This window comes from Anabrus simplex, chromosome 1, assembly GCF_040414725.1.
Source record: "Anabrus simplex isolate iqAnaSimp1 chromosome 1, ASM4041472v1, whole genome shotgun sequence".
Lineage (NCBI taxonomy): Eukaryota > Metazoa > Arthropoda > Insecta > Orthoptera > Tettigoniidae > Anabrus > Anabrus simplex.
Genome location: NC_090265.1, coordinates 1,458,413,107 through 1,458,438,882, shown reverse-complemented (window position 1 = coordinate 1,458,438,882; position 25,776 = coordinate 1,458,413,107). Strand labels below are relative to the sequence as shown.

At 40.7% G+C, this 25,776-nt stretch overlaps 1 protein-coding gene across 1 annotated transcript in view; it reads right to left on the bottom strand.

Annotated features, from left to right (window-relative positions):
* The window catches only part of LOC136858419 (uncharacterized), a 102,956-nt gene extending 77,511 nt beyond the window's left edge, over positions 1–25,445 (bottom strand). The window contains exons 1-3 of the mRNA XM_067137946.2: positions 25,295–25,445; positions 25,033–25,184; positions 1,136–1,343 (exon numbers count right to left, since the gene is read on the bottom strand). Coding sequence (XP_066994047.1) covers positions 1,136–1,343; positions 25,033–25,184; positions 25,295–25,346 — 412 coding nt within the window. The 5' untranslated portion in view covers positions 25,347–25,445. The remainder of the gene's footprint in view (positions 1–1,135; positions 1,344–25,032; positions 25,185–25,294) is intronic.
* Positions 25,446–25,776: the final 331 nt, after the last annotated feature.

Here is a 25,776-nt window from a genome sequence, read left to right as displayed (position 1 = left end):
GAATGGCTATGTGGAGTTCAGGAAGGCTTGTTAGTTGAGAAGTGAATTGTTCTGGAGCGACACTGCGCTAGGAGAAGCTGCGTGGAGTTCAGGAGTTTGACATACCAAAAGGCCGTGTATTCAAGTGTGCATGTGTGTTGAAAACTCAAACACAGTTAACATGTAAATAACTGTAAGTAGTAATTTAATGAATTTAGTGGATAGTAAAACACACTACCTCTCTGCGTAGTAATTTTAGTTTTAAGTACCCTGATAGCCTACTACAGTAATACAATAGAGAAACCTGCATAGTGGTTTTCTTCACTGCTATTGTAACATACTCCTTGAATATTGTAAAGAGCTAACAAGGGAACCTTTCTAACTGTAAGTCTCCAATCTGATTGAGATTTGGTATGACGACTTCAGTAGGAATGCTTTATTCAGCCATATCAAAATTAGACGCCCAGTTGTATCTAGCTCCTGTTTTGGGGTGTCAAATTTTGCTCATTTAAGCACCACATAGACAGGAGTGAGCAGTGGAAAGCAGGTAGAGGTGGGGAGGTAATGTGCGTGTGAGTGAGAAAGACTAATAGCGTGACACAAATTGGTTGGCCACTCCGCATTCTACTGAAGTCGTCATATCAAATCTTAATCAGATTGGAGACTTACAGAAAGAATGGGTTTCCTTGTAAGATGAATTCCTCATTTAATGCATACTACAGACATAGAACTTGTGACATCTTGGAATGTGTTGAAATTGCGAACAAACAAATTTCAGCATTATTAAAATGGAAATTTTTGAATTTTAAAAAACTGTTTCAGCACCTGCTATTGAGGGTACTGACAAAATGCTGAAAGGAGGACTTTAATAAGTTTAGCATTCGCCTTTACTTTGGTGCTAATTACACAGATAAACTTTCCATAATTGAAATAATAAGCAAAGATTTTCTATCAGACAAACCATTTTAAAATTTAAATTACCGGTGTTACTAACCACCCATTAATATTGACTATTGGCTTTCCACAGCTAATTAGCAAGTAAGAAATTATTTTAAAAATCAAACAAACCATAACACTAAGGAATACATTCAGATAAAAATAAGTGCAATATTTAACTCATACTGAGTCAAGAGCTCACATCATGCAAAATTCTTACCTCGTATCTTCCGCTGCCGCAAGCGATGAATGAGAAAGAAAAGTAATGACAACGAGAGGATGGCAGTAACTGCACTCGCTATAAGACGTAATCCTAAGTCAGTACCAGTGTCCAATACAGTATTATTTGGACGGGGATGTTTTTGCAATGTATCATCCAGGCAAATGAATTCACAACATGAATTCCCTAAGCGAAATGATTTACAGTCCTGAAATTAAATTAAGCAGATGTATTAGCATGTAAATGTTATACAACTTTTTTTTGTTGCTATTTGCTTTACGTTGCACAGACACAGTTAGGTCTTATGGCGACGATGGGATAGGAAAGGCGTAGGAATGGGAAGGAAGCGGCCGTGGCCTTAATTAAGGTACAGCCCTAGCACTTGCCTGGTGTGAAAATGGGAAACCACGGAAAACCATCATCAGGGCTGCTGACAGTGGGATTCAAACCCACTATCTCCAGGATGCAAGCACACAGCTGCACGCTCCTAACCGCACGGCCAACTCGTCTGGTTGTTATACAAAATTCACATAAAGAGAGTTCAATTTTCGAGTAAAAATGCACAGTGACAATGAAGTGAAAGCAATATATATAATATTTCTGCAAGAAGTTTGGAGTGAAGTGTTGTAAAAGTAGAACAATAAAACTTTGATTTCCACCTATTCAATACTTTAAAGTATACTGACTTTCAATACGGAAAAATGAGGATAGTATCCTGCAAAGTGAAGTGTTGTACTGGTAGCTCGGAAGCAAATGCTAAAAATCAGTCACCAAAACAGAGCTGAGATGAAATGTGTGTGTGTGTGTGTGTGGGGGGGGGGGGGGAGACAGAAGAATGAAAAATTAGAGAAGAAAGAAATATAAATATATCTTATCTCACTCTGTGCAACGGAAAAGAAAACTAAATTTCAGTGCACTTTGAGTAATGATGCTTGGCAAATAAGACATATCAGATTGCTTTATATATCTGTTCAGTGCAAAATTTAGTTTAGTTCCAAAGTTCCAGGCAGTTATTCTTTTAATCTCTACAGAAAATCTTTGTTCTTTACCATGGAAAAGAATCATACATGAATATCAAAAAGTAACTTTTCTCATACAGTTTTGATTAAAATCATGCGTGCTCCTGCAACTGTTCATTTTTTTTCACCTTTATCAACCTACAACTTTAAAGCTTTTTGGTCTGTCAAAATACTAATTATAACACAAAAAACCCTAACACACCTGTCCAAAATAACACACTAATAAACAAAGAATGACATGTTTTGTTTTACAAGAACATCCTCAGATTCTATCAAATCCTTTTAACCATGTGTATATATGTACAATGTTGTTTACTTTTTATTTTTTATAACTGTTAGCTGTCAGCTTGCATTCGGGAGATAGAGGGTTTGAACCCCACTGTCAGCAGTCCTGACAATGGTTTTCCATGGTTTCTTATTTTCACACCAGGCGAATGCTGGGGCTGTACCTTAATTAAAGCCAAGGTTGCTTCCTTCCCACTCCTAGCCCTCGTATGCCATCATTCCCGTAAGACCTATCTGTGTCAGTGCAATGTAAAGCAAATAAAAAAATAAAAATCTTCAGTCTGTTGAAACTAATTTATGAATAAATAAAATTTAGAAACTACCTGAAAAAAGGAAACATATGATAACAGAAATATACCTGAAAAAGAAGCAACTTAATAAGTTTTCAGGTGAATTCTGTTATCATATGTATTGTGCTCCTTTTTTACATATAGGTAGTTCCTATATTTTATTTATTCATTAATTTGTTTTGACAGACTGAAGAGCCTAACAATTATAAATTGACTGAATCGACACTGAAAAGAAATGGCTTCAAATGTGACAACAAATATTGTTTACACTGCATAAACTTGTCAATAATTGTGAATTAGTGATATGAACAAGTGAGACAAATTATGAATGCAGTTAAGTCCTTCACCATCACCCTTGTAACTTCAAGTTTTCTGTACTTATCTTAAGCTTCTAACCATCCACTATATCCAGCAGCTACATATGGAAAGAAACCCGCTCCCTTGCAATAACTCTGTAGAGTGGAGAGGGGAAGGGAAGTGCTACTTGGTTTTATTCTATTAGACTTGATGTGTATTAACGAGTAAATGCATCAACATGATTTTTTACCTTGTAAGACATTATTTAACACCAAAAACATTGCGGAGGCATTCCTGTGACACCTTTACTATGTGCCATGAAGCATTATCCTGGTGGAATAGACTGCTTGGAAGTCATACCAATTATTAATTACTTGGAAGAGGGAAGCATATAATAATAATTGTATTGTATATGAAACCTTTTATGACCTAGATAGGACCACTCCAGTCTATTATACATAGAAAATTTAGCTTTCCTGGGCTTACAATATTTCTTCATCCTCTCAGATGCTGGCATCCTTTCTTCAGTTGAGAACACTACCTTTTGCCAGTTTATTAATTTTGATTTGTAGTCTGATATGTGAGTCATTAAGAATCTAAATTTTATCTGTTTTGTTCTTGAGATTATTTAGTTATTTGTAGTTCATTAATATCCTTCTTAATTTCTATATTTCATGCTCCCTATTACTGGCTAATGGATATAATTTTTCTGAATGGTAGCATGTGCTGCAGATGCTCGACTTTAGTTTCTAAAGCGGGAAATTCTATGCTTTCATGGTTAACCAGTCTTGAATATCTGCCACTTATTATTAATATTATTAATAATAACGGTAATGGTGCATGCATGGCCTCTGGCTTGGTGGCGACCTCATGAGGATGAAATGACTGACAAAGGCATCACAATTTTCTCGGGTCCCCAGAGTCAGGGGATTTCAGAGTACGAGGACATTAAGATTCCGAGAATCGAATTGGGATCTTCGGACCAAAGGCAATCATTCTATCCCTTAGCCTCAAAGCCAAACTTCACAATTTGCTAAACCCTAGGTTATCACCTCCACTGATCAGATGTGACTGCAGTGGCCGAGGCCAGGCCAGTTGCTTGTGTAACAGCCTTGAAAACACATCAGGCTATTCATTGGGTGGCTATTGGCTGCTGTCAAAACGCTGAAGGCTTGATGTCCACTATAACTCTTTTATTAAAAGATATCATCACAACAGAAATACAGTATTTAATTTAAATTCTTTTGCACTACTTTAATCATTTCTTGCTAATTTAAATTTTCCCAGGTCATTTAGAAATTCATTTCATTCTTTCCCCTCTCTTATGCCAGATTAATCACCTTCAAGCTGTTGCTTTTAAGCACATTAGCATATATTTAAACTATTCAGAGAACCTTGACTCCATATGGCATGGTTATGAAAAGAAATAATCTTGTTGAGAGATAGCTGACTTCCTGCTGTTTACTGGTGTATATGAATATTGATGATGAGCAAATTAATATGTACTGGAGTAACAGGAAGAATTCCATGAATATGAGACAGCTAGTTCCTTTCTTTTACTTTCCTACATTTTTCTTTCCAACCAGCATGTTTTTCAGAATCATATTTCATGAATAATGCGTTCAAATCCGCCCTTTAGCTTAAACAAACCCACTCAGCACAACAAGAGATAATCAAAGCTTATGGACTAGTATAAAACTCAAGCTGAAATTATTTCCAATTGGGCATGTTAACTTTAAGTTTCTTACCATAGACAAGTGAAACACTTCCAAACTGCCATTGATATTCTTTGCAAAGATATACCAAACACACTTTTCTTGCTTTAAACAATTAAGAACACCTGCTGGAAATCACTCTGATCAGTGGAGATGATAACCTAGGGTTTAGCAAACTGTGAAGTTTGGCTTTGAGGCTAAGGGATAGAATGACTGCCTTTGGTCCGAAGATCCCAATTCGATTCTCGGAATCTTAATGTCCTCGTACTCTGAAATCCCCTGACTCTGGAGACCCGAGAAAATTGTGATGTCTTTGTCAGTCATTTCATCCTCATGAGGTCGCCACCAAGCCAGAGGCCATGCACCATTACCGTTATTATTAATAATATTAATAATAAGTGGCAGATATTCAAGACTGGTTAACCATGAAAACATAGATTTTCCCCCTTTTGAAACTAACACAATCGAAGCCATACATATGGGAGATATGAGAAAATGCTTCAGAACCAAACATGTAGAGCGGCCAGTATCCAGTATTCGGAAGATAGTAGGTTCGAACCCCACTGTCGGCAACCCTGAAAATGGTTTTCCGTGGTTTCCCATTTTCACACCAGGCAAATGCTGGGGCTGTACCTTATTTAAGGCCACGGCCGCTTCCTTCCCACTCCTAGCCCTTTCCTGTCCCATCATCACCGTAAGACCTATCTGTGTCGGTGCGGCGTAAAACAACTAGAAAAAAAAAACCAAAAAAAACATGTAGTGATAAAAGGGGCATCTGATGGTATAGTTTAGGAGCAGTAAACCTCGAAATGAAGGTCACTTAAAAACATGCCCATGCTTATTTGTCATCTATATAAATAAAATCATAATGACCATCCGCATATTCAATTCGGAATTTCTAGGCGGGTAATAATTCCATTGTGGAGATTTATCTCCCTATGCAGTTATCAGACTGTGCCTCATATATAGGCTTCTGATAAGCTCACCTGCATACACCCAGCGTCAGTGGGTAGGGTCTGACACATCCCACTCTGACGAGTCTAGTGTCAGACCTAAGACGAAACGCTGGTTAATAGAGCAAACGCCTGAAAAGCCTTACATCCGATATGTTTTTGGTGTCTGTTTGTCAGTTTGTCTGTGTTCTTACAACTTGAAAACTACTGGCTATATTTCTACCAAACTTGATATTTAGAATCCACCTGTCTTGGGTAGGTTTCAGGACCAATATTATTTCTGAATACCTACATTTATTGGGGGTTTATCCAAAACTGAAACCATTATTTTGCACTCCCACAAAATATGCACATCCAAAATTAATGGAAATCTACCATCCTTAATGGAAAACAATTTCTAAAAAATTTTTCTCATGTGCATCATTTCAATAGGAGGATTAATAAGGGAGATATCATGAATGGTCGGTTTTTCAGGCTAAGTCCGGTGGACATAGCCCAAAACGTGTTGTACATGGAGCAGATTCCTTATCTATGTAAATAAAATTGTAAAGACCGTGTGCCTGTACATTGACTATTTTGGTGAATTTTTCATACAGCTATCCGTTTAAGGGGTAATAATGAGCATGTGCATAATTTTTACCTTTAGTTTCCTGAAAGTCCTAATTTTTACCCACCTCCCCTAAAATCAAGATTACGGCACAATCTGCCAGACGAAGTAGAAAATTGAAATTTGGCAAAATTATACATTTATCTTGTAACCGACGGAAAATTTCCAATATCTTTAAATTTTTCACTTTTTATCCCCGAAGAAATATGGGGGAAATTTAATGAGGGTGCAGACATTCGTTTCGAGGTATTTCATGACTAATCGGTAAGTCCTGTAACGTGCTCCTGTCGTAACCCCTCGATCTACATTTCTAGAAGCTTCTAGAAATATCATCGCATCTACGTCTCCATATACTCTGCAATATCTACGTTTCTACTGGACTACAAACTCTCTATTATTATTATTATTATTATTATTATTATTATTATCTGCTTTTGTCATCTATACCTCTATGTATCATTGGATTAACCTTAGTTTGTGCTCACCCGTCTTTCTGCTCCTGCAACTCTCAACATACTGACTGTCGTCCTGTGTCTGCTTAACACCACCTACGTCATCTGCCACGTCACTTAAACCTACTAGTATAGACTAGTCTTCGCTTCCGGGTGTGTATATATTGGACTGCCTCGTCCGTCTTAGGGAGACTGGCATCTACTTGTGTAAAGTGTGTGTGTGTGTGTGTGTGGAGGGGCCACTAACCTCGCTCGGCTTACCGTGAGATGCGGTTTCCATTCCTGTCCAACTGGAAAACTTTACATCGTTGGACTTGGGTGAGCTACAACACTTCACATGCAAATTGTTGGAAAACTTTAACTTAGCCAATCAGGCGTGTTGGGTGTTAATACATACTTGATTTTTAAAGGCCTTGGCTCGCACCTAAATTCTTACTACTTTCTATTTATCAAAATTACCTTTTAATTACGTTCTGCAAATTAATTGATGTGGACTGAGGGTGGACATCGCCAACAGAATTTTCTCAAGCTTTGAAATTTGGACACTAACCGGCGAATGAGCTTTCTCCAATATCGTGCACTCGGAAATTCCTTTTTTTATCTCTTCCTTTCATGTCCTTGTTGTTGTGATCCTCCTCCTTTCCCTCCCCTAGGACCATTAGGTTTTTGTAAATACGCTCTGGAGGTGTTTGATTTGTAATTGTGGCCAAATATTATAATCATTGTATAAAAAGGACAGTTGCTTTTTCAAAAGTTTTATGTCTATTTCCCTAGGAAGAAAATCATTTGAGACGATTATGTACGAATCCTTTTTTTTTTGTTTGAAAATTGTAACTAAATCCTGTGTAGTAGTTCCCTTGTATAGGTGAAATCTACAGCGAATATTATCCTGAAATAATGATGTATGAAATGTTTTTGTAAAATTGTAAACAATCCTGTGCGGTAGTTTCCTATTACTTTCTTCCTGTTAAGGGAAGCTTGGGTATCGCTTTGCTGATTCATGTCCAGGATCTCTCTCGGACCTATTGTCCTTCTGTGTGTAGTGTGCAAAAACATACTATTCCAATTATTATCATCATAAAAAAAAAGTTGCTGTTTCAAAAGTTTTATAATTATTTCTCTAGAAAGAATATAATCTGAGATGATCGTGTATGGAACATTATTTGAAAACTGTAACAAAGTCCTGTGTAGCAGTTCCTTTTTACCTCTTTCTTATTCGTGAATTGTTAACTTTCATCTTAAGGGAAGTACAAAAGAAACTGCTTTGGTGATTTATGTCCAGGGTTTGTTTCGGACCTATTTTGCTCCTATGTTAATCAGTGTGTATTCTGCCAAAATGTTACTGTTCCAATACAGTCGTTTGTCCGAATGGTAATGTGTTCTTTTTTTTTTTTTTTTTTTTTGGTACCTACCACGGAACCCCCCCCCCCCCCAGTACTGCTTCTTGTCACTCTGCTTGTTCTCTATGTTTGATGCAATTGACTTCTTGGTGCAGTGTTGTCATTACTTTGAAATCGTCTTGATTCTTCTAACAGGAGTAATGGAAAATATACCATGCAGGAACCATGAAATCTATCTTGATTAGGCAACAAACGCCACAGTCCTATCACAAAACGGATGGTTTAATATCAGTTAATTTGGAGTGATCTACAACTTTGATGCTATGACTTTTTGTCGTATCTCTATCCCTTATATGTTATATTTGTCTCTATTTCTCAATTTTTTACATGCATAATTCATACTTTGAATCACTTATAGGAAAGATAGCATCAAATTCTACACGATCATTGGCCCACACAGTAACCATATGTGAGCCAAATGCTATGTTTGTTACTGTTGCATAATTATCCAAAAAGTAATGCACTGTGAGAAAATCTTGCCCAAATTTCACCCTATTTATCATTTCTAACTCAATGTGACCCATGAATAGATACGAGAAAATATCATAGGACCAGCCATTTAGACCGCTAAATACAGCGTCTTATGGTACAATCCGTTTGTTGATATGATGTACCGTTTAGCAACAGTTAATCTGTAAATGAAAGTCTGCAATATTTTAAGCATGCATATACTTTTATATGTCGATCTGTATATATTCATTGATGTCTATTTGTAGCGATCAAGAAAGGGTGTGTCTGCTATTGTAATCAGTACTCCCCGCATCGACTAGGTATGGAGTCTTCTGAAACTCTGGTGTAAGTGGCATTAGTAAGCAGGGCCCACCATTGTAATGAAGCATGCAATTTTGTTCAAAACTCCCCTACCCGATTGTGTTTGGCTGTAGGCAAGAGTGCCCGCCATTATGAACAAATGTACCCATCGAAAATGTGACTGGCATTAGGCATAGGGGCCTGCTATTTTAATGGAAACTCACCAACTCGGTGCGACTGGCAGTAAGCCGGCTAGCACTAGGAAAAGGGGCTTGTCATTATAATGATAACAGTAAAACTCAATTTTGACTGGCAGTAGGGAAGTTGCCTGCCATTATAGTAAAAACTCCTCAACTGTAATCTGTCTGGAAGTAGGAAACTGGGCCTGCAATTGTAACAAAAACTTCCCGAATAGATTGTGACACCGCATTAGGCTATGGGGCCTGCCATTATAATGTAAATTCCCCAACTCAATTGTGAATGGCAGTAGGCAAGTGAGCCTGCCGTTATCATCCCTATTCCGCAGTTCACACTTTACATTGTAAACAACGTATGGGGACCTCCCCATGCTGTTGCTTGGATAACGCTAAGGGACATGCAATTTAAAAAATCTTATTTACTGCATGTACAATAATTTATTTCGATATATGTATACAATGTAGAATACTGCAGCGAAGCATGGGTACATTTGCTAGCAGACAAATAAACTTAGAGTTTTTAAAGGTAGGAAAGATGAGAGTATGAAGATAAAGTTGGAATTCAAGTGGAAAAAATGGGGTAAATATCTGTTTATTGGAAGAGGAAGTAGGGATTGGAATAATTTACCATGAGAGATGTTTGATAAAAGAAAACACTTGGTAAACCATTGATAAGGAATTTGTTACCTGGGTTGAGAGCTCTAAATTTAGTTGATTAGAGATTGATAGTGATGAGGTTCAGGATATGGAAAGAGAATGGGTAGAATACAAGGATGCTATGATAAAAGTGGCCTGAGAATGCCTGGGAACAGCGGTGTATAAAGATGGAGGAAAAGCAAACATGAAGGTAGAATGAAGAAGTGAGGGACGCTTATAAACATTTTAAAAGAGGCATGGCAGGAATGGCTCTGAACAAGAACTTATACAGATTGGAAAATGCACAAAGATGAAATAAATAAAGGAAAACTAATCATTGTAGAGTCCAAGAAGAAGTCTTGGGAAGATTTTGGTAATAACTGGGAAAGGCATGGTCAAGCAGCAGGGGAAGATTTCTGTACTATAATAAGAATCTTAAAATGAGGGGGACCGGACGAGTTGGCTGTGCGGTTAGGACCACGCGGCTGTGAGCTTGCATCCGAGAGATAGTGGGTTCAAATCCCACTGCCAACAGCCCTGAAGATGGTTTTCCATTTTCACACCAGGCAAATGCTGGGGCTGTACCTTCATTAAGGCCATGGCCACTTCCTTCCAACTCCATAGCCTTTCCTATTCCATCGTCGCCATAAGACCTATCTGTGTTGGTGCGACGTAAAGCCAGTAGCAGAAAAAAAAAAAGACGAATGAGAGGGAAAAGAGAAATGAACATTGTTTTGCACAAATCAGGTGAACTCTTAGATCTCTGGGAAGCACTACACAGGTGGAAGGAATATTCTGAAAATCTTCTCATCGTGAAAGGAAATCTTTGTTGATATCCTGAGTAATGGACTTGACGAGGAGAATGACGACAGCTGTGAAATTACACTCAGTAAGTGGAAAGGATATTAAATAAACTATATTGTCATAAAGCAGCAGGAATAGATAGGATTAGGCCTGAAATGGTGAATTGTAGTAGGAAGGTAAGAATAAAATGGATTCATAAGTGTGATAGGATTAGCATGAAATGTGAGTAATGTGTACCTTCTCATTGGACTAAAGCAGTAAATGCACCTATATATGAGACGTTGAGCGCAATAGTGGCCCAACCCACAAAAATGTAGAATATGATGTGACAGTCATTGCATTTGACCTGAATATAACTGTTATATATAACCTAAGTTGTGATGATCCAGTTTCTTCGTACATTTTTCGCCAAACGTTTAATAATTTCAATATCTCCTTTCATCCTCCATTAAAAGACACGTGCGGGAAGCGTGATGAATTTGCAGTTCGTAAGAAGACAGCACATGGTGATGCACTACACAAGATTCAACAAGAAAGTCTCACGTGTGACCACTTGTGTTACAATTTGGCAAGCGACTACTCACAGGTTAAAGAGTGGGTGTTGCCAGGCACAATCATTATTTCTGATTGCTGGAAGGCGTACGACTGCCTGGAACACAAAGGATTTGTTCACCTTCGTGTCAATCACTCCATTCAATTCATCGATAGCAACAGGAGTGCTAAGGAACAGACCGCCAGTACACACACAACATATAGAGAACAGGTGGAGTCATCAAAAGCATGAGTCCTATTTCATTCCCAGCTTTGAAAGAAAGAAAGCAAGCACTACTTGGCGGAATTCCTGTTCAAGACCAACTCTCCCGCTGACAAGAGGGTTCACGAATTTTTTAAGGCTGCAGTCGTGCTCTATCCTACAAAACATTAAAGTTCAATAGAAAATTATTGTTATTCAGTATTGTACATTGTTCCGTTACAGATTGCATTTAGTTGTGTTTTCATTGTGTGTGGGTCGGTAACGGAATGCATTTTATTTGATTGGTGGGAATGACGTCGTATCAGACTGTATCTCAGCCAGTGGAAATGCTAAAGCACGCTTGAGCAAAGAATAATGGCGTGTGATAAATATTATATAAGGTTATGAAAGTAAATTTACTTCTGGGGGCTGGTGGGTAGGCCCTGGCTGTCGCAGTGAACATAACTCTCCTTTACAAGGTATTCTACATAAGATTTGTAACATTTCAAATACCTTACGATGCTATAAAACTTATGCTGCACATACTAAATTTCTACCCAAAATATGAAAACTAGAAAAACAACTGGAATTAATAAGGTTTCTAGGATATACTAAAGACACTGGGTTGGGATACAGTACCACATCTGAAGTACTTATCTCATTACCGTTTGCACAAAAGAGCTACACCAAATGAATGCTTGCTATATGCTTTACGTCACACCGACACAGACAGGTCTTATGGCAACAATGGGATAGGAAATGCCTAGGAATGGGAAGGAAGCGCCTGTGATTTTAATTAAGGTAGGTACAGCCCCAGCGTTTGCCTGGTATGAAAATAGGCCAAATGAATGGAGAGTTGCTATAGTAGCCATAGTGTACAAAAGAAAAGGTGATAAACACAAAACGAGTACTCACAGGCCAGTCCGACTGACGTGTTGAATGGAAAAAATCTGGACAAGCATCTTTCTGATTAGACACATTTGCAAAATTCGTAACTGGTTTCAAAGAAGGCACTTCAAATTTAAGAAAAGTTATTCCAGTGAGGTTCAACCTGTAGGATTCCAGCAAGATACAACAGATATTTTGATTCAAGGGGTCAAATGAACTACCCAATCAATCACTGAGCAAATGGCTGTGCGGTTTGGGTCACACAGCTATCAGCTTGCATTCAGGAGATAGTGGGTTTGAACTCTACTGTCAGCAACTCTGAAGATGGTTCGTTATATGACCTCTCTGTGTCGGTGCGACGTAAAGCAAATTGTAAGAAACAACAACAATCAATCTGCATTTTTGGCTGTCGCCCAGGTGGCAGATTCCCTATTAATTGTTTACCCAGTTTTTTTCCTTAAATTATTTCAAAGAACATCAAAGGCTTTTAATAGGGTAGATCATGGGAGATTACTGGCAAAAAATGAGGGCTAATGGATTACACAAAAGAGTAATTCAATGGATGGCTAAATTGAGGAATGATGAAACAAAAGATCACAAATATATGAAGAAATTTGAGGAGCCATCTCAATCTAGCATGGCCTGATAAGTTTTCTGGTCCACCCCTACATCATTCACACTACTTGGTTAAGTACATCCACCTCTACGGAATGTTATATATGACATATTACAATTTTGCCTTATGTCGCACCGACACAGATAGGTCTTATGGCGATGATAGGATAAGAAAAGGCTAGGACTGGGAAGGAAGCGACCAAGGCATTGATTAAGGTACAGCCCTATCATTTGCCTGGTGTGAAAATGGGAAACTACGGAAAGGGTTGCCGATAGTGGGGTTCAAACCCAGTATCTCCCAAATGCAAGCTTACAGCTTTGTGATCTTAACCACATGACCAACTCGCTTGGTATATGACATACTGAGAGATTACATACTGTACTTGCATAATCACAAAAAATTGTTAATACCGGTCTCCCATCGATGATGATGCTTGTTGTTTTAAGGGGCCTAACATCGCAGGTCATCGGCCCCTAGTGAGACGAGATGGACGTCATGATATACGATAGTTAATTAAAAATTTAAAATGTATCCACTGAGTAGAGTTTTAAAAAAAATGGTGATGAAAAATGAGTACGAGATTAAAACAGTCAGTGAATCTAATTCGCAATGCCTTATTTTCTAATAAAATAAAAGAAAATACAGGGTACAAAGGAATAAGGCATTGCCTTATAGTACATATATATATACACATAACTTACGTTAGACGTTAAAATAACACATTAAAATACGCAACACAAACTAAAATGAAGTCAATGGGATAAAAGCGCAATTGACACAAATACACTAGGACAAAGGACATCATTATACACGACAAAACAGACCACTATCCCTCATAAAGCGGATGACGAGGTCTGCTGACTGATCGTCATCTTGCAAGATAGGGGAGATTGTACTCGAGAGGTTAAGACTACGGCGAAGATTGACCAGGTCCACACACTCCGTAAGGATGTGTACCACGGTAAGATGATTGCAACAGGTACAGACCGGAGGGGGTTCTCCTTTCAAAAGATGCGAGTGAGTCAGAATACCGTGGTCGATCCAAAGAAGACATAATACCACGGCTTCCCTCCGCGAAGCCCGAAGGGAAGTCCTCCATATCTTCGTTGTTCCTTTTATCGCTCTCAGCTTATTTGGAAGTGGAATGGCCTGCCACTCCATCTTCCAATGGGACATAACCAGATGTCTCAGCTGAGTGCGAATATCACTTGCTGGAACCTTGAAAGGCAAAGGGGGCAGTGTTACTTGGGAGCCACATAAAAGTGATTCTGGTGCCGGCATCCGAACACTCGGCCAGCAGGTCCTGGACCCGCTGCGCCAGAGGGTGTCGAGGGAAACAAGTATCAATAGACTGTAGCGAGCTCAAGGAGTCAGTACACAGAAGTAAGTGTCAAGTGTCCATTGGACAGAGCGTACCGCAGAGCTTCACAGATAGCATAGAGCTCTGCTGTGTACACACTACAGGTTTCCAAGAGAGCAAAAAGAAACCTATCATTGTCGACAACGAACGCACAGCCCACCTTCGTTTCTGTCCTTGAACCATCCGTGTAGACGACGGCTGAACCTGGATAGCGGCCAACAACGGACAGGAAGAGCCTCGGATAAATCGAAGGGTCCGCGTTTTCTTTCGGGCCAGTGTGCAGATCCAGGATAATTTCAGGTCGTCGTACTACCCACGGCGGTACCCCGCTGGGTTGTCTGACAAGGCAAGGAACCGAAGGTACGTGAAACAATCTGTAACTGCTATCCAAGTGCATTCCAACCGGCCGCGGTGCTCGAGAACAAGCAGCGTACAGCAAACGGTTGCCATTGTTGAACACGCAAGGATAGCTTGGATGAAGTGGCATCTGTCGCAAATTTGCAGCATACGTAAGTAGGAGCTGCTGGCGCCTCAGGTGTAAAGGTGGCACACCAGACTCAGCGAGCAGGCTGGCAATGGGGTTTGTACGAAAAGCTCCCGTTGCCAACCTAACCCCGCTGTGGTGGATGCTGTTCAGCTTTACAAGCAAGCTTGGCCTTGCTGAGCAATATGCTGCACTGCCATAGTTTAGCCGTGATAAAATATGTGCCCTATAGAATCGTAGGAGCACCGTGCGGTCAGCACCCCAATTAGTGCTGTTAAGAACATGATATTCAGCTTCTCAGTGCATTGCACTTTTAACTGCCGCACATGTGGCTCCCATGATAATATGCTATCGAAAAGGAGCCCAAGAAATCGTTAAGTGTCAACTACAGGAATAGCTACATTTCCTAAATAAAGTTCGGGAGAAGGGTGAAGAGAAAGTTGGCGACAAAAGTGGACAACACAGGTCTTTGTGGTGGAAAACCGAAAGCCATGTTCAAAGGTCCACTGCTGCACTCTCCTAATAGCTTGCTGTAATTGTCACTCTGCGACTGCCATATTACGCAAGCTATAGTGCAGAGCAAAGTCGTCCACATATAGCGACAGTATGACTGCCGTACCAGCAGCAGCAACAATACCATTTATGGCAATCGCAAACAGAGTGACACTAGGGACCGATCCCTGTGGGACTCCATTTTCCTGAACGTGGTATTGCGAATATGTCCTCCCTACTTGGACACGGAATAGACGGACGGACAAAAATTTGCAAAAAATACCGGCAAGTGACCTCGGAATCTCCATTGATGCAGGACTGAAAGGATACCATATCGCCATGTGGTGTCATAAGCCTTTTCAAAGTCAAGGAAAACAGCTACCAAATGCTGTTTGCGGAGAAACGCATCCTGAACAGAGCTCTCCAGGCGTACCAAGTGGTCAGTGGTCGAGCGAGCGTCTCGAAAACCACATTGGTACTCGGACAAGAGTCCTTGTTACCACATGAGCCTGCGATTTACCATCCTCTCAAATAGCTTACACAGGCAGTTTGTAAAACAAATCGGTCTGTAACTTCCTGCATACTTAGGATCTTTGTCAGGCTTGAGGACAGGAATGACTATGCCCTCTCGCCACTGAGATGGAAAATCACCCTCTATCCAGATTCGGTTGAACACATGAAGGAGATATAGTAGACTATCATCACTAAGGTGTTTCAACATCTGGCTATGGATGTTGTCCGGGCCAAGAGACGTGGCCTTGCAAAGCGCTCTGAAGTTCCCACTCCCTAAAGGGCACGTTGTAGTCCTGTGAAGCTTGAGTGGCAAAACTAAGGAGATGACGTTCTGCCTCCCGCTTCAGAGCGAGGAAATCACGATGGTAATTCCCGGAGCCAGATACATCCACGAAATGACTAGCTAGATGGTTAGCAGTCACGAGAGAGTCAGAGGCGACACTGCCTGCAATGGAAACTCCCGGTACAGGAGATGATCCTTGGATACCCGAAATCCGTCGAAGCGTAGTCTGCACTTGAGATGATGGAGTATGTGACGTCATTGACGACACATATCTCTCCCATGAAGCCTTCTTACTTTGGCGAATAAGAACTCGCGCCTTAGCGCGGAGTTTCTTAAAAGTTACCAAGTTGGCCACAGTAGGCTGTCTATGGTAATGTTTGAGAGCGTGGCGGCGTTCTTTGATAGCTGCTGCTATTTCTTCATTCCACCAAGGAACGAGTTTTCGGCGAGGAGTCCCTGAGAAGAACGGAATGGACTCCTCAGCAGCAGCAAGAATAACTTGGGTGATGTAAGTTATTTCCTCGCTGATGGTCCATCTGATATAGTCATTAAAGACAGCTAGTGATGTGTACTTTGGCCAATCAGCATGTTTAAAAATCCATCGAAGGGGAGCCTCGACAGATTTTTGTTTCATCAAAGTAAGAATGATGGGAAAATGGTCAGTCACAATGATCGTCATGTGTATTCCACCGAAACAGCGGAACCAATTTTTGGCTGCATAGACTTATGTCTATACAAGAATATGTGCCGTAACGTACACTAAAGGAGTTGGTTTGCCTGTGTTCAAAATACATAAAGCCAGCTCTGTTACAAATGTTTCCAGCTCTCTTCCCCGGGAGCAAGGCGTCTCAGAGCCCCAGATGGGGTGATGGGCGTTAAAATCACCCAATAAGAGGAAGGGAGGTAGAAGCTGATCTAGAAGATCAGTGACATCATTTATGTTAAGAGGCTGGCCTGGTGGAAAATAAACATTACACACTGTTGCTATGACAGGCAGCGGAACGCAAACAGCTACAGCCTCAAGCGGGGTTCTTAATGGAACCTCTTCGCTGTAGGTATCGGAAAGTACAAAAATGCCAACGCCACCGGAAGCCCGGTGAGCATAATGTCGTCCTTTCCAGTAAAGTCAAAAATTTCTCAAGACAGTATGATGACCTGGTCTGAAATGTGTTTACTGAATACAGACTATACTCACCAAATACTTGCTAATGAGCTGGTGCAGCTCAGCAAGATGCCTATCATAACCATTATAATTCCATTGTAACAGTGCCATATTGTTGGTGTGGACTTCTGAGGTTTAGGTTAGGAGCAGCATAATGCTACCTAACCTAACCTACACTCACATCCCTATCCAAAGATGGAGATTCATGCTCCATGTGCATCTCCTCGTCACTAGACGAGGTAATGCATGCCTTGAATTTCGACGTAGTCCGGGGGGGGGGGGAGTTCTTCCTACGAGGGTTTTCCAGAAAGAAGACCCGCTGGCGCAGAATCAGGCCCTCCAGGTAGAGGGCGTGAGGCCCCATTTGTAGGAGATGTAGAAGAACGTCTGGTAAGGGCACTCTTCTTCCCCGCCGTTGATTCTTGTTTAGACGGGCCGGGAGGTGATTTTCCAGCCCTGGTCGACGATGCCGCCTCCGCCGGCTTAGGTGCAGCTTTCGCTGACCTCGTGCTATGCCGGCGTAGGTTTCTTAGCCAGCACAGGTTTTTTGGTGGTCGAAGGCCGGGATGGACCTGCCTTCAAGCTCGTTTTCTTTGCGGCGTTGCTCACAGGAGCAACTGTCACCTCGGGCGCAGCAATCTTCTGGGAAGGTGTTTGAACAGAAAATGACGAACGTGGGAGAGACTGTGCTATCATGCTGAATTATAGTGTCTTGGCCGGTGCATTCAGAGAATTAAACTTATGGCGCGCTTCCTGGTAGGAAAGACCATCCAGGGTCTTGATCTCCAGGATCTTCTTCTCACTCAGACAGGTCGGACAGTTCCGATCCCGAGGAGAATGAAGACCAGAGCAGTTAGTGCACTTGTACGGAGGTGTGCACTCCTCTGCACCGTGAGCTACTTTCCCACATGTACCACACACAGACTGATTCGAACAACGAGATACCATGTGTCCGAATCTCTGGCATTGATAGCAATGCATAGGAGGTGGGACGTACGGCCTCACATCGCAACGACAGGTTGTTACCTTGACTTTCTCTGGCAACACTGACAATTTGAAGGAGACTATGAACGCACCCGTGGCAACGTCTTCACCGTTGAATTTGCGCGTAATGCGCCGGACGTGTCCGCCACGGTGCTTCATGTCTTCCATCAATTCATCGTCAGTGTTTAGAATAAGATCACTGTGGAAAATAATTCCACGAACCAGATTCAAGGTTTTGTGCTATTCCACTTTGACGGGGATGTCGCCGAAGTGGTCGCACTTAAGCAACTGATCTGCTTGGAGCGCAGTGCTCGTCTTTAGAAGCAAACCACCACTGCGCATTTTCTTAAGGTCCTCAAGTTCACCATATACACCTTCAATGTGTCGCCTGAAGAGAATCGACTTCACCAGCTTGAATCATTTAAGATTAAAAACTTCATGTTAATTCTGTATTGAGCCAAGAATCTAACGGAAAGAAGAAAGGTCCACCTATTCAATACCGCACAATGTTATAAAATAATTTATAACATTTTATTATTCTTAGGATCGGTTGTAACCGTCCAGGCTTCTCCAGCCATACTAATTTATTGTCCAGTCCTATTACGTGATATCACTCTATATTAAGATTACCCGTCTTTGGAAATTATTCATTCACACATATTAATTTAACTTCAATTGTAAATAAGGCTTTTGGAAACATATTGTATATATTAGAACACCAGTTATTATTTAAACTATAAGACAAGAATTCATTATGTACTGTAAATATGGTCAATATGTTGAGTCTGAGTTTGTGTCATTTCACCTCATATTGTGTACACGGAAAAGTTATTCTTGAAGCGGGGAAGTTCTGATGAGTCATTGGGTTTAACTCACGAGTACTGTACTATACAGCGACTCGCTAGCAAGCTAGGAGACTACATCATCGACACGCCTACTGGTTATGGGTGTAGAATGAAGAGAGGGAAGATATGATATGAGAGCAACGAATCAGATGTTTCGTTGTATACAGACTGGGTATGGAGCAGTTACCAAGGGAGGGGAGAGCTCCTGTATATTATCTTGCGCGGAGCAATCCTCAAGACACAACTACTTTATTTTTTTGAGACAGTGAGTTGTCGCTTCAAGACACAGTACGTAGCTGCTGTGATGTTGTTGGATCAGGGTGAGACGAAACAAGCATACGGCTTGTGATATATTCTATAATTATTCTGGACGAAGAACTACGTTAGTTCAAGTCCACGAAACTTGATATAAGTCTGTATTGTATCAGTAGAATAGCTAAGTTGGATTGAGATTTCAGATAACATGGAAAAATTCATAACTCTGAATTTTCTCCTCCCACGATCAATGGTGATCAATTTTCACAAGCATAGGGCCAATGTCTAATTTAAAGACTAGGCAATTAGGGAGTGCTAGTCCAGATAGCCCAAACCATATCGCAGAAGGAAGGATGTCCATGGAGCCAGTCTGCAATGAGAAAAGGGGAACGAGTAACCACGGAATACAGATGACCTCAACGGAAGCTACAAATTGGTGAGCCACAATTAGACAATGAAAGCAAGAGTAAATTACAATAACGTTAAATTCTTAATTCCCTCCAAGCTAAAAGGTACTTTTCCGACTCATCTCATTTTTTTGTTTAATAAATTCTTTTGACCAGATATTGTGTTAATTTTCTTTCTCAAAGCGATACTTAATGGTTAATTATTTAAAATCCTACCCCTGTGATTTAAGTATAAGTCTCTATGCTAGTAAATATAAATTTTGCTGTACAGCTTTTTTTTAAAACTGTAAAGCTGGCACCCAAACATTACATAGAGAAATGGGAAACAATGGAGCGACAATTGATTCTATTTGCTTAGCAATTTGTGGGCAAGCCACATATAGTTTATATTTATATTCATGTGTCCCCAGCTATCAACTTTCGTCTCCCCAAGTGTGAAGCATAGGAGAACAAACAGCTACATGGTTTCGATGCTGGTGTGCATCATCATCAGCCATAAAATAAGAAAAACAAACATGACAAGGTTACAAAAACAATGCATAAAGTGTACACAAATTTTACAAAATCAGGCATAACTTAATTAAAAACATTATCCATAAACATTAACTTACAATCTAAACCTAAAAATATAGCACCAATTGTCTTAAAACTTTGTATATACGTCCTCTTGACAAGAGTCTCTGAATCTAAAAGCATTTAATAATATGTGAGCAGATTAAATTGAGCCTAGGACAAAAATTAATATCTCACTCACTTAAAAGTCCGAGAGCATATTTATTTTGTATGATTATTTGTATAAAATATTTTCATGCTGAACATCCAATGAGTCTTGAAGTAACAGGTGCAATTAATAAGAAAGCATTTTTCTACTGGTTAAAAAAGTCTGTCGTTAAAATAACGTAACCCGTCATAAGACGTAAAAACTTCTAGAACTAAAAAGAACATGAAAGAACTTCAAACACTGTTTTGCGTAATAAAATACATGTCTTCTCTAACTAAAAGAATGTGGCTGGACTTGGTCTGCTGAGTATTAAATAACAAAACTATTATTTTTCAAAAAAATAAGGCGGACGCCAGGTTTCCAGGGTGCTAAATGGTGTTCTCGGTTCAAAATATGGGACCTGAAGCAGAAAAAAGAGAAGAATGTACAGATTATGCTGTCATGACTGCAGCAGTTCTTATCTTGGACAAACAGGACATAACTTTAAAATCAGATACGCGGAACACGTTAATGCCGTTAGATACAATAGGTTTTTGGCATCGGGGCAACATGTGAAAGATTTTCAGCATAATTTTACTAGCATCGATCAGGATCTCACAATTTTACAGATTCTTAATAAAGGTACTTTGCTTGACATCACTGAGAGCTGTTTCATTCACCTGGATGAATACTTTAATGCTGGTTTAATTCCCAATGATATTTCGGAAAAACCAAAAGTATTGTTTGATTTTTTGGTAGCGTTTTTCAGACTCAATAAAGCTTATAGCAATCAGTCTTTCAAAGCATACAGAAAACGTTCTCATGCCACGCCCTCTCACTGCATCGCTCTGCATTATTTCCCTCCCTCCTTCCTCCATTGCCATTAGCTCTAACCCCCTCCTTCTCCTTCCCACTTTCCCTACCTATCCTGCTATCTCCCCTCAGTACCTCCCCTACTTTCCCCTCCCTTCCCTTTCAACACAGGTACATTGGTCACGGTATCTTGCGGTTCTCAGTGTCTTCTCTAACGTTTGTTTATACACATCGTACATGCTACCAAGGGCGAGTCTCATATTCACGTTAATTTTTACGACAGGACCTTACCTTTTATCTCTCTTTTCTCAAAATCCTTTCTTAACATTCTATTTTTTCTGCTTCAGGTCCCACATTTTGAACCGAGAACACCATTTAGTACCCTGGGAACACGGCGTCCGCCTTATTTTCATGAAAAATTAAAGTTTTTTATTTAATACTCAGCAGACCGAATCCAGCCACATTCTTAAAGTTAGAGAAGACGTGTATTTTATTACGCAAAACAGCTTTTGAATTTCTTTCATGTTCTTTTTAGTTCTAGAAGTTTTTACGTCTTATGACCAGTTACGTTATTTTAACGACAGACTTTTTTTAACCAATAGAAAAATGCTTTCTTATTAATTGCACCTGTCACTTCAAGACTCAGTGGATGTTCAGCATGAAAATATTTTACACAAATAATCAAAATAAAGAAATATGCCCTCGGACTTTTAAGTGAGTGAGATGTTAGTTTTTGTACTAGGCTTAATTTAATCTGCTTACATAATATTCAACGCTTTTAGATTCAGAGACTCTTGTCAAGAGGACGTACACTGACTTAGCAAATGTCATGGGATAGTCACCTAATAGCGTGTGGGGCCTCCCCTGGCCCTGCGAACTGCAGTAAGACGCCATGGAAGTAAGTCGACAAGTCCCTGGTAGTCTTCTGGACGCAGCTGACACCAAATCGTTTGCAGAGCGGCCGCCAATGCTGGTCTGTTCGAGGGTGCAGGATCCATGGCACAGAGCCTGCATTCCAGGACATTCCAGATATGCTCGATAGGGTTCATATCGGGGCTCCTGGGTGGCCATGGCAGTCGTTGGACCTCCGCTGTATATTCCTGGAACCATTCCCGGGTGACGTGGGTGCGATGTGGCGCCGCGTTATCATCTTGAAACACCGCAGAACCGTCTGGGCGCTGGAAGGCCAAACATGGGTGGAGATGGTCTCCGAGCAGCTCATCATACCGCGTACCATTCAAAGTCTCTTCCACAACAAGTGGGGGGCCCATTCCATACCAGGAAAATGCACCCCAGACCATAACAGAGACACCGGCACCCTGGACCACACCTTCCAGGCAGGCAGGATCCATCGCTTCATGTGGTCTGCGCCATACACGGTGCCTCCCATCGGCATGGTGCAGTTGAAATCGTGATTCGCCCGACCATATCACGTTATGCCACTGTTTCAGTGCCCATCCCTGGTGACTGGCGACAAATGCGCGTTGTTGTGCCCGATGACGTTGGGTTAACAGTGGCACCCGTGTGCGGCGCCAGCTCCCATACCCCATGTTCCTATGGATTGTCCACTGGGAGACGTGTCTAAGAACGGCCTGTGTTGAAGTGAGCCGTGATTTGTTGCACGGTTGCCCGAATATCACTACTGACAATCCGCCTCAGATGTCGCCGGTCACGGTCATCGAGGGTGGCTGGACGGCCGGTTGTTCGTCTGTTGTGGACAGTGCCACCCGCATTCAACCATTCACGATACACTCTGGACACAGTTGATCGTGTGGAAGCCGAATTCCCGCACCACTTCCGAAATCTCACTTCCCATCCGTCGGGCACCGCACCGACCACCATACCCGTTCGGTGTTAGCTCATGATGACATTCCATGTTACACCTGTCACATGCACATCCACTGCTCACAAGGTCTCCTATACAACTGCCGCTGGCACAGGGGGCATGTGGTGCGTAGACAACACACCTGCGCATCAGTGCTCTGCTATCCCATGACATTTGCTCAGTCAGTGTATATACAAAGTTTTAAGACAATTGGTGCTATATTTTTAGGTTTAGATTATAATATTTATGGATAATGTTTTTAATTAAGTTATGCCTGATTTTGTAAAATTTGTGTACACTTTATGCATTGTTTTTGTAACCTTGTCATGTTTGTTTTTCTTATTTTATGGCTGATGATGATGCACACCAGCATCGAAACCGGTCGTAAGAATAATCAAATTTTATAAATTATTTTATAACATTGTGTGGTATTGAATAGGTGGACCTTTGTTTCCATTAGATTCACCAGCTTGAAATCATGCCCTCGGTTCTGGTAGCAACCAGGAACCTAAGGAAGCTGGAACCCAGACTAATACAGGGGTTGCCCCCTCTTACGGAATCAAAAGTTAAAGACTGTGTAGCGAACTACCCGAGGTGGCAGAGGGAAGTGGTTTCGACACCATGCCCGAAATCATCCTCCCCGAATGCCACCCACTCTGATCAGGGGTCTCTGTAGTCGAACCAAGCAACCAAGGCAGTTCAGTGTAAACTACTCGCTAAATTTAATTTAATTATTTCCGTCCAACAACTGTTGGTAAAGTAAACATGAAAACAAGACTGAAATACTGTATATGTAAAGTAGAATTAGAGTGTACTGAAAACAAACGAATCGTTAAAATAATGGGCGAAACGGCTGATGAATCTGATGCAGGAGGAGAATAACCCTACCATCGGCCGTCTGAGCATCAATATAAAATGAAGAAAGTAATTTGATATCTCACTCCATTGTCATTTTATCAGCTGCCGAAGTACAGGCTTTGTGAGGCGGTGTTGCTAAATCTGCACGTGGCTTAAGACCGATGTGAGAGCACCACTCGAAGAAACAATTTAATAATAATAATAATAATAATAATAATGTTATTTGTTTTACGTCCCACTGACTACTTTTACGGTCTTCGGAGACGCCGAGGTGCCGGAATTTAGTCCCGCAGGAGTTCTTTTACGTGCCAGTAAATCTACCGACACGAGGCTGTCGTATTTGAGCACCTTCAAATACCACCGGACTGAGCCAGGATCGAACCTGCCAAGTTGGGGTTAGAAGGCCAGCGCCTTAACCGTCTGATCTTCATAAAAGGAAAGAACCGTCTGAGCCACTCAGCCCGGCAAAGAAACAATTTCACCAGGGGAAGAATTTGAATACGGACCTTCCAACTGAGATCATGCAACAGCAAGTACACTACGGTGAAATCGGCTGAAACGCATGCTGTGTTTGTTGTTGATTTCTCAACATGGCTCACAAGTCGGTCTTAAGCTATGTGCAGATTTAATAACACTGCCTCACAAAGCCCATTTGAAATTACCCGTGAAGCGATCTGATTGGCTAACTTCAGCAGCGAATAAATGTCCAATACAGTCTACAATGAGATTTATTACTTGTAAAATCACAACGGCGTGAGATACTGAATTTTTGTTTTTCAAATTAACTTATTTACAGCATGATCAACCCTCTAACGCTCATATACCCTGTACACAGTTTCTGACCACCCTGTATTAATTTGCACTCTACAAGGCATGGTGACAACTAAGTAGCCTAAGTAGAATCTTGCGATTCCCAAACGAATAATGGAGTCCCTTGTTTGGACATCTGGTATATTACAACAATCTGGCCATAGGTAATGGTCACATTTAAATACTGATATAGTTCCACAATCTGGACATACCGGTGTCAACCCACTTTTGGAGAATTCTACAAAGATCTTCAATACACCTAGGATGAAAAAGGAAAGTGTAAATAGTGGTTTAGGATATACGAATTTTTGTATATAGTAGAAGACAAGGTGAGGCTGAGTACAATATTATTTCTATGAAAAAAAACCCAACCCTCACAAGATTATGGTTATCAAAACATTAGAACGTCTATCATACGGTACCTTCAATGCTAGTAATTATTAATGATAAAAATGATCACTTACCTGAGGAGGCGAGCACAGTACAGCTTTACACCATTTAGGATGTCCACTGTCACATACACATAGGGTGCATGTATCAGGACCAGGAACATAGTGTAATCCTTGTGAAATTGTCCTTCCATGCAAATCCGTACACTCCCCAGAAGCTACGGCAACTACATGAAATAACAGACGTCAAACATAATAAACTGATTTTAAACAACTAACCTCCATTCTACTTTAATAACATAGCCTAAACTAAAAATATCCGTCAACCACACATTACCTGAGAAACTTAATAAGCAAGTCAGACCAAGGAGAATTGCACTATATTGCATTTTTCTACGTTTTATATCGCTTCATTATTTTAACACCAATTCGTTGTCACTTTAAAGAAACTCAACCAATCTAGACTATGACACTTCTGCCTCGCACTAATTTCCTTATTACCGGATGTCCTACATGATCGATTAGTAAACATGACCAACTTCAGAAATGAGTCCTATAGCATTTAGCAAAGAATAAAGGGAAAGTCACAGGGACTAATAATTTTTGAACGCTGATTTGACAATGCCATGATTTGAGAAACGACCAGCAATAGTATCTCAGCCCACGTGTACTTCTGTAAGGCATATAATCCAGTAAATAGGCAAAATTTGATTCGTAAGCTACAGCTCATAGCAGGGAAATCCAGGCTCACTAGACTGGTTGCCAGCATCATGGCGGAAAACAATCGCCATATTGAGGACAATGCGGAGCGATCAAAAC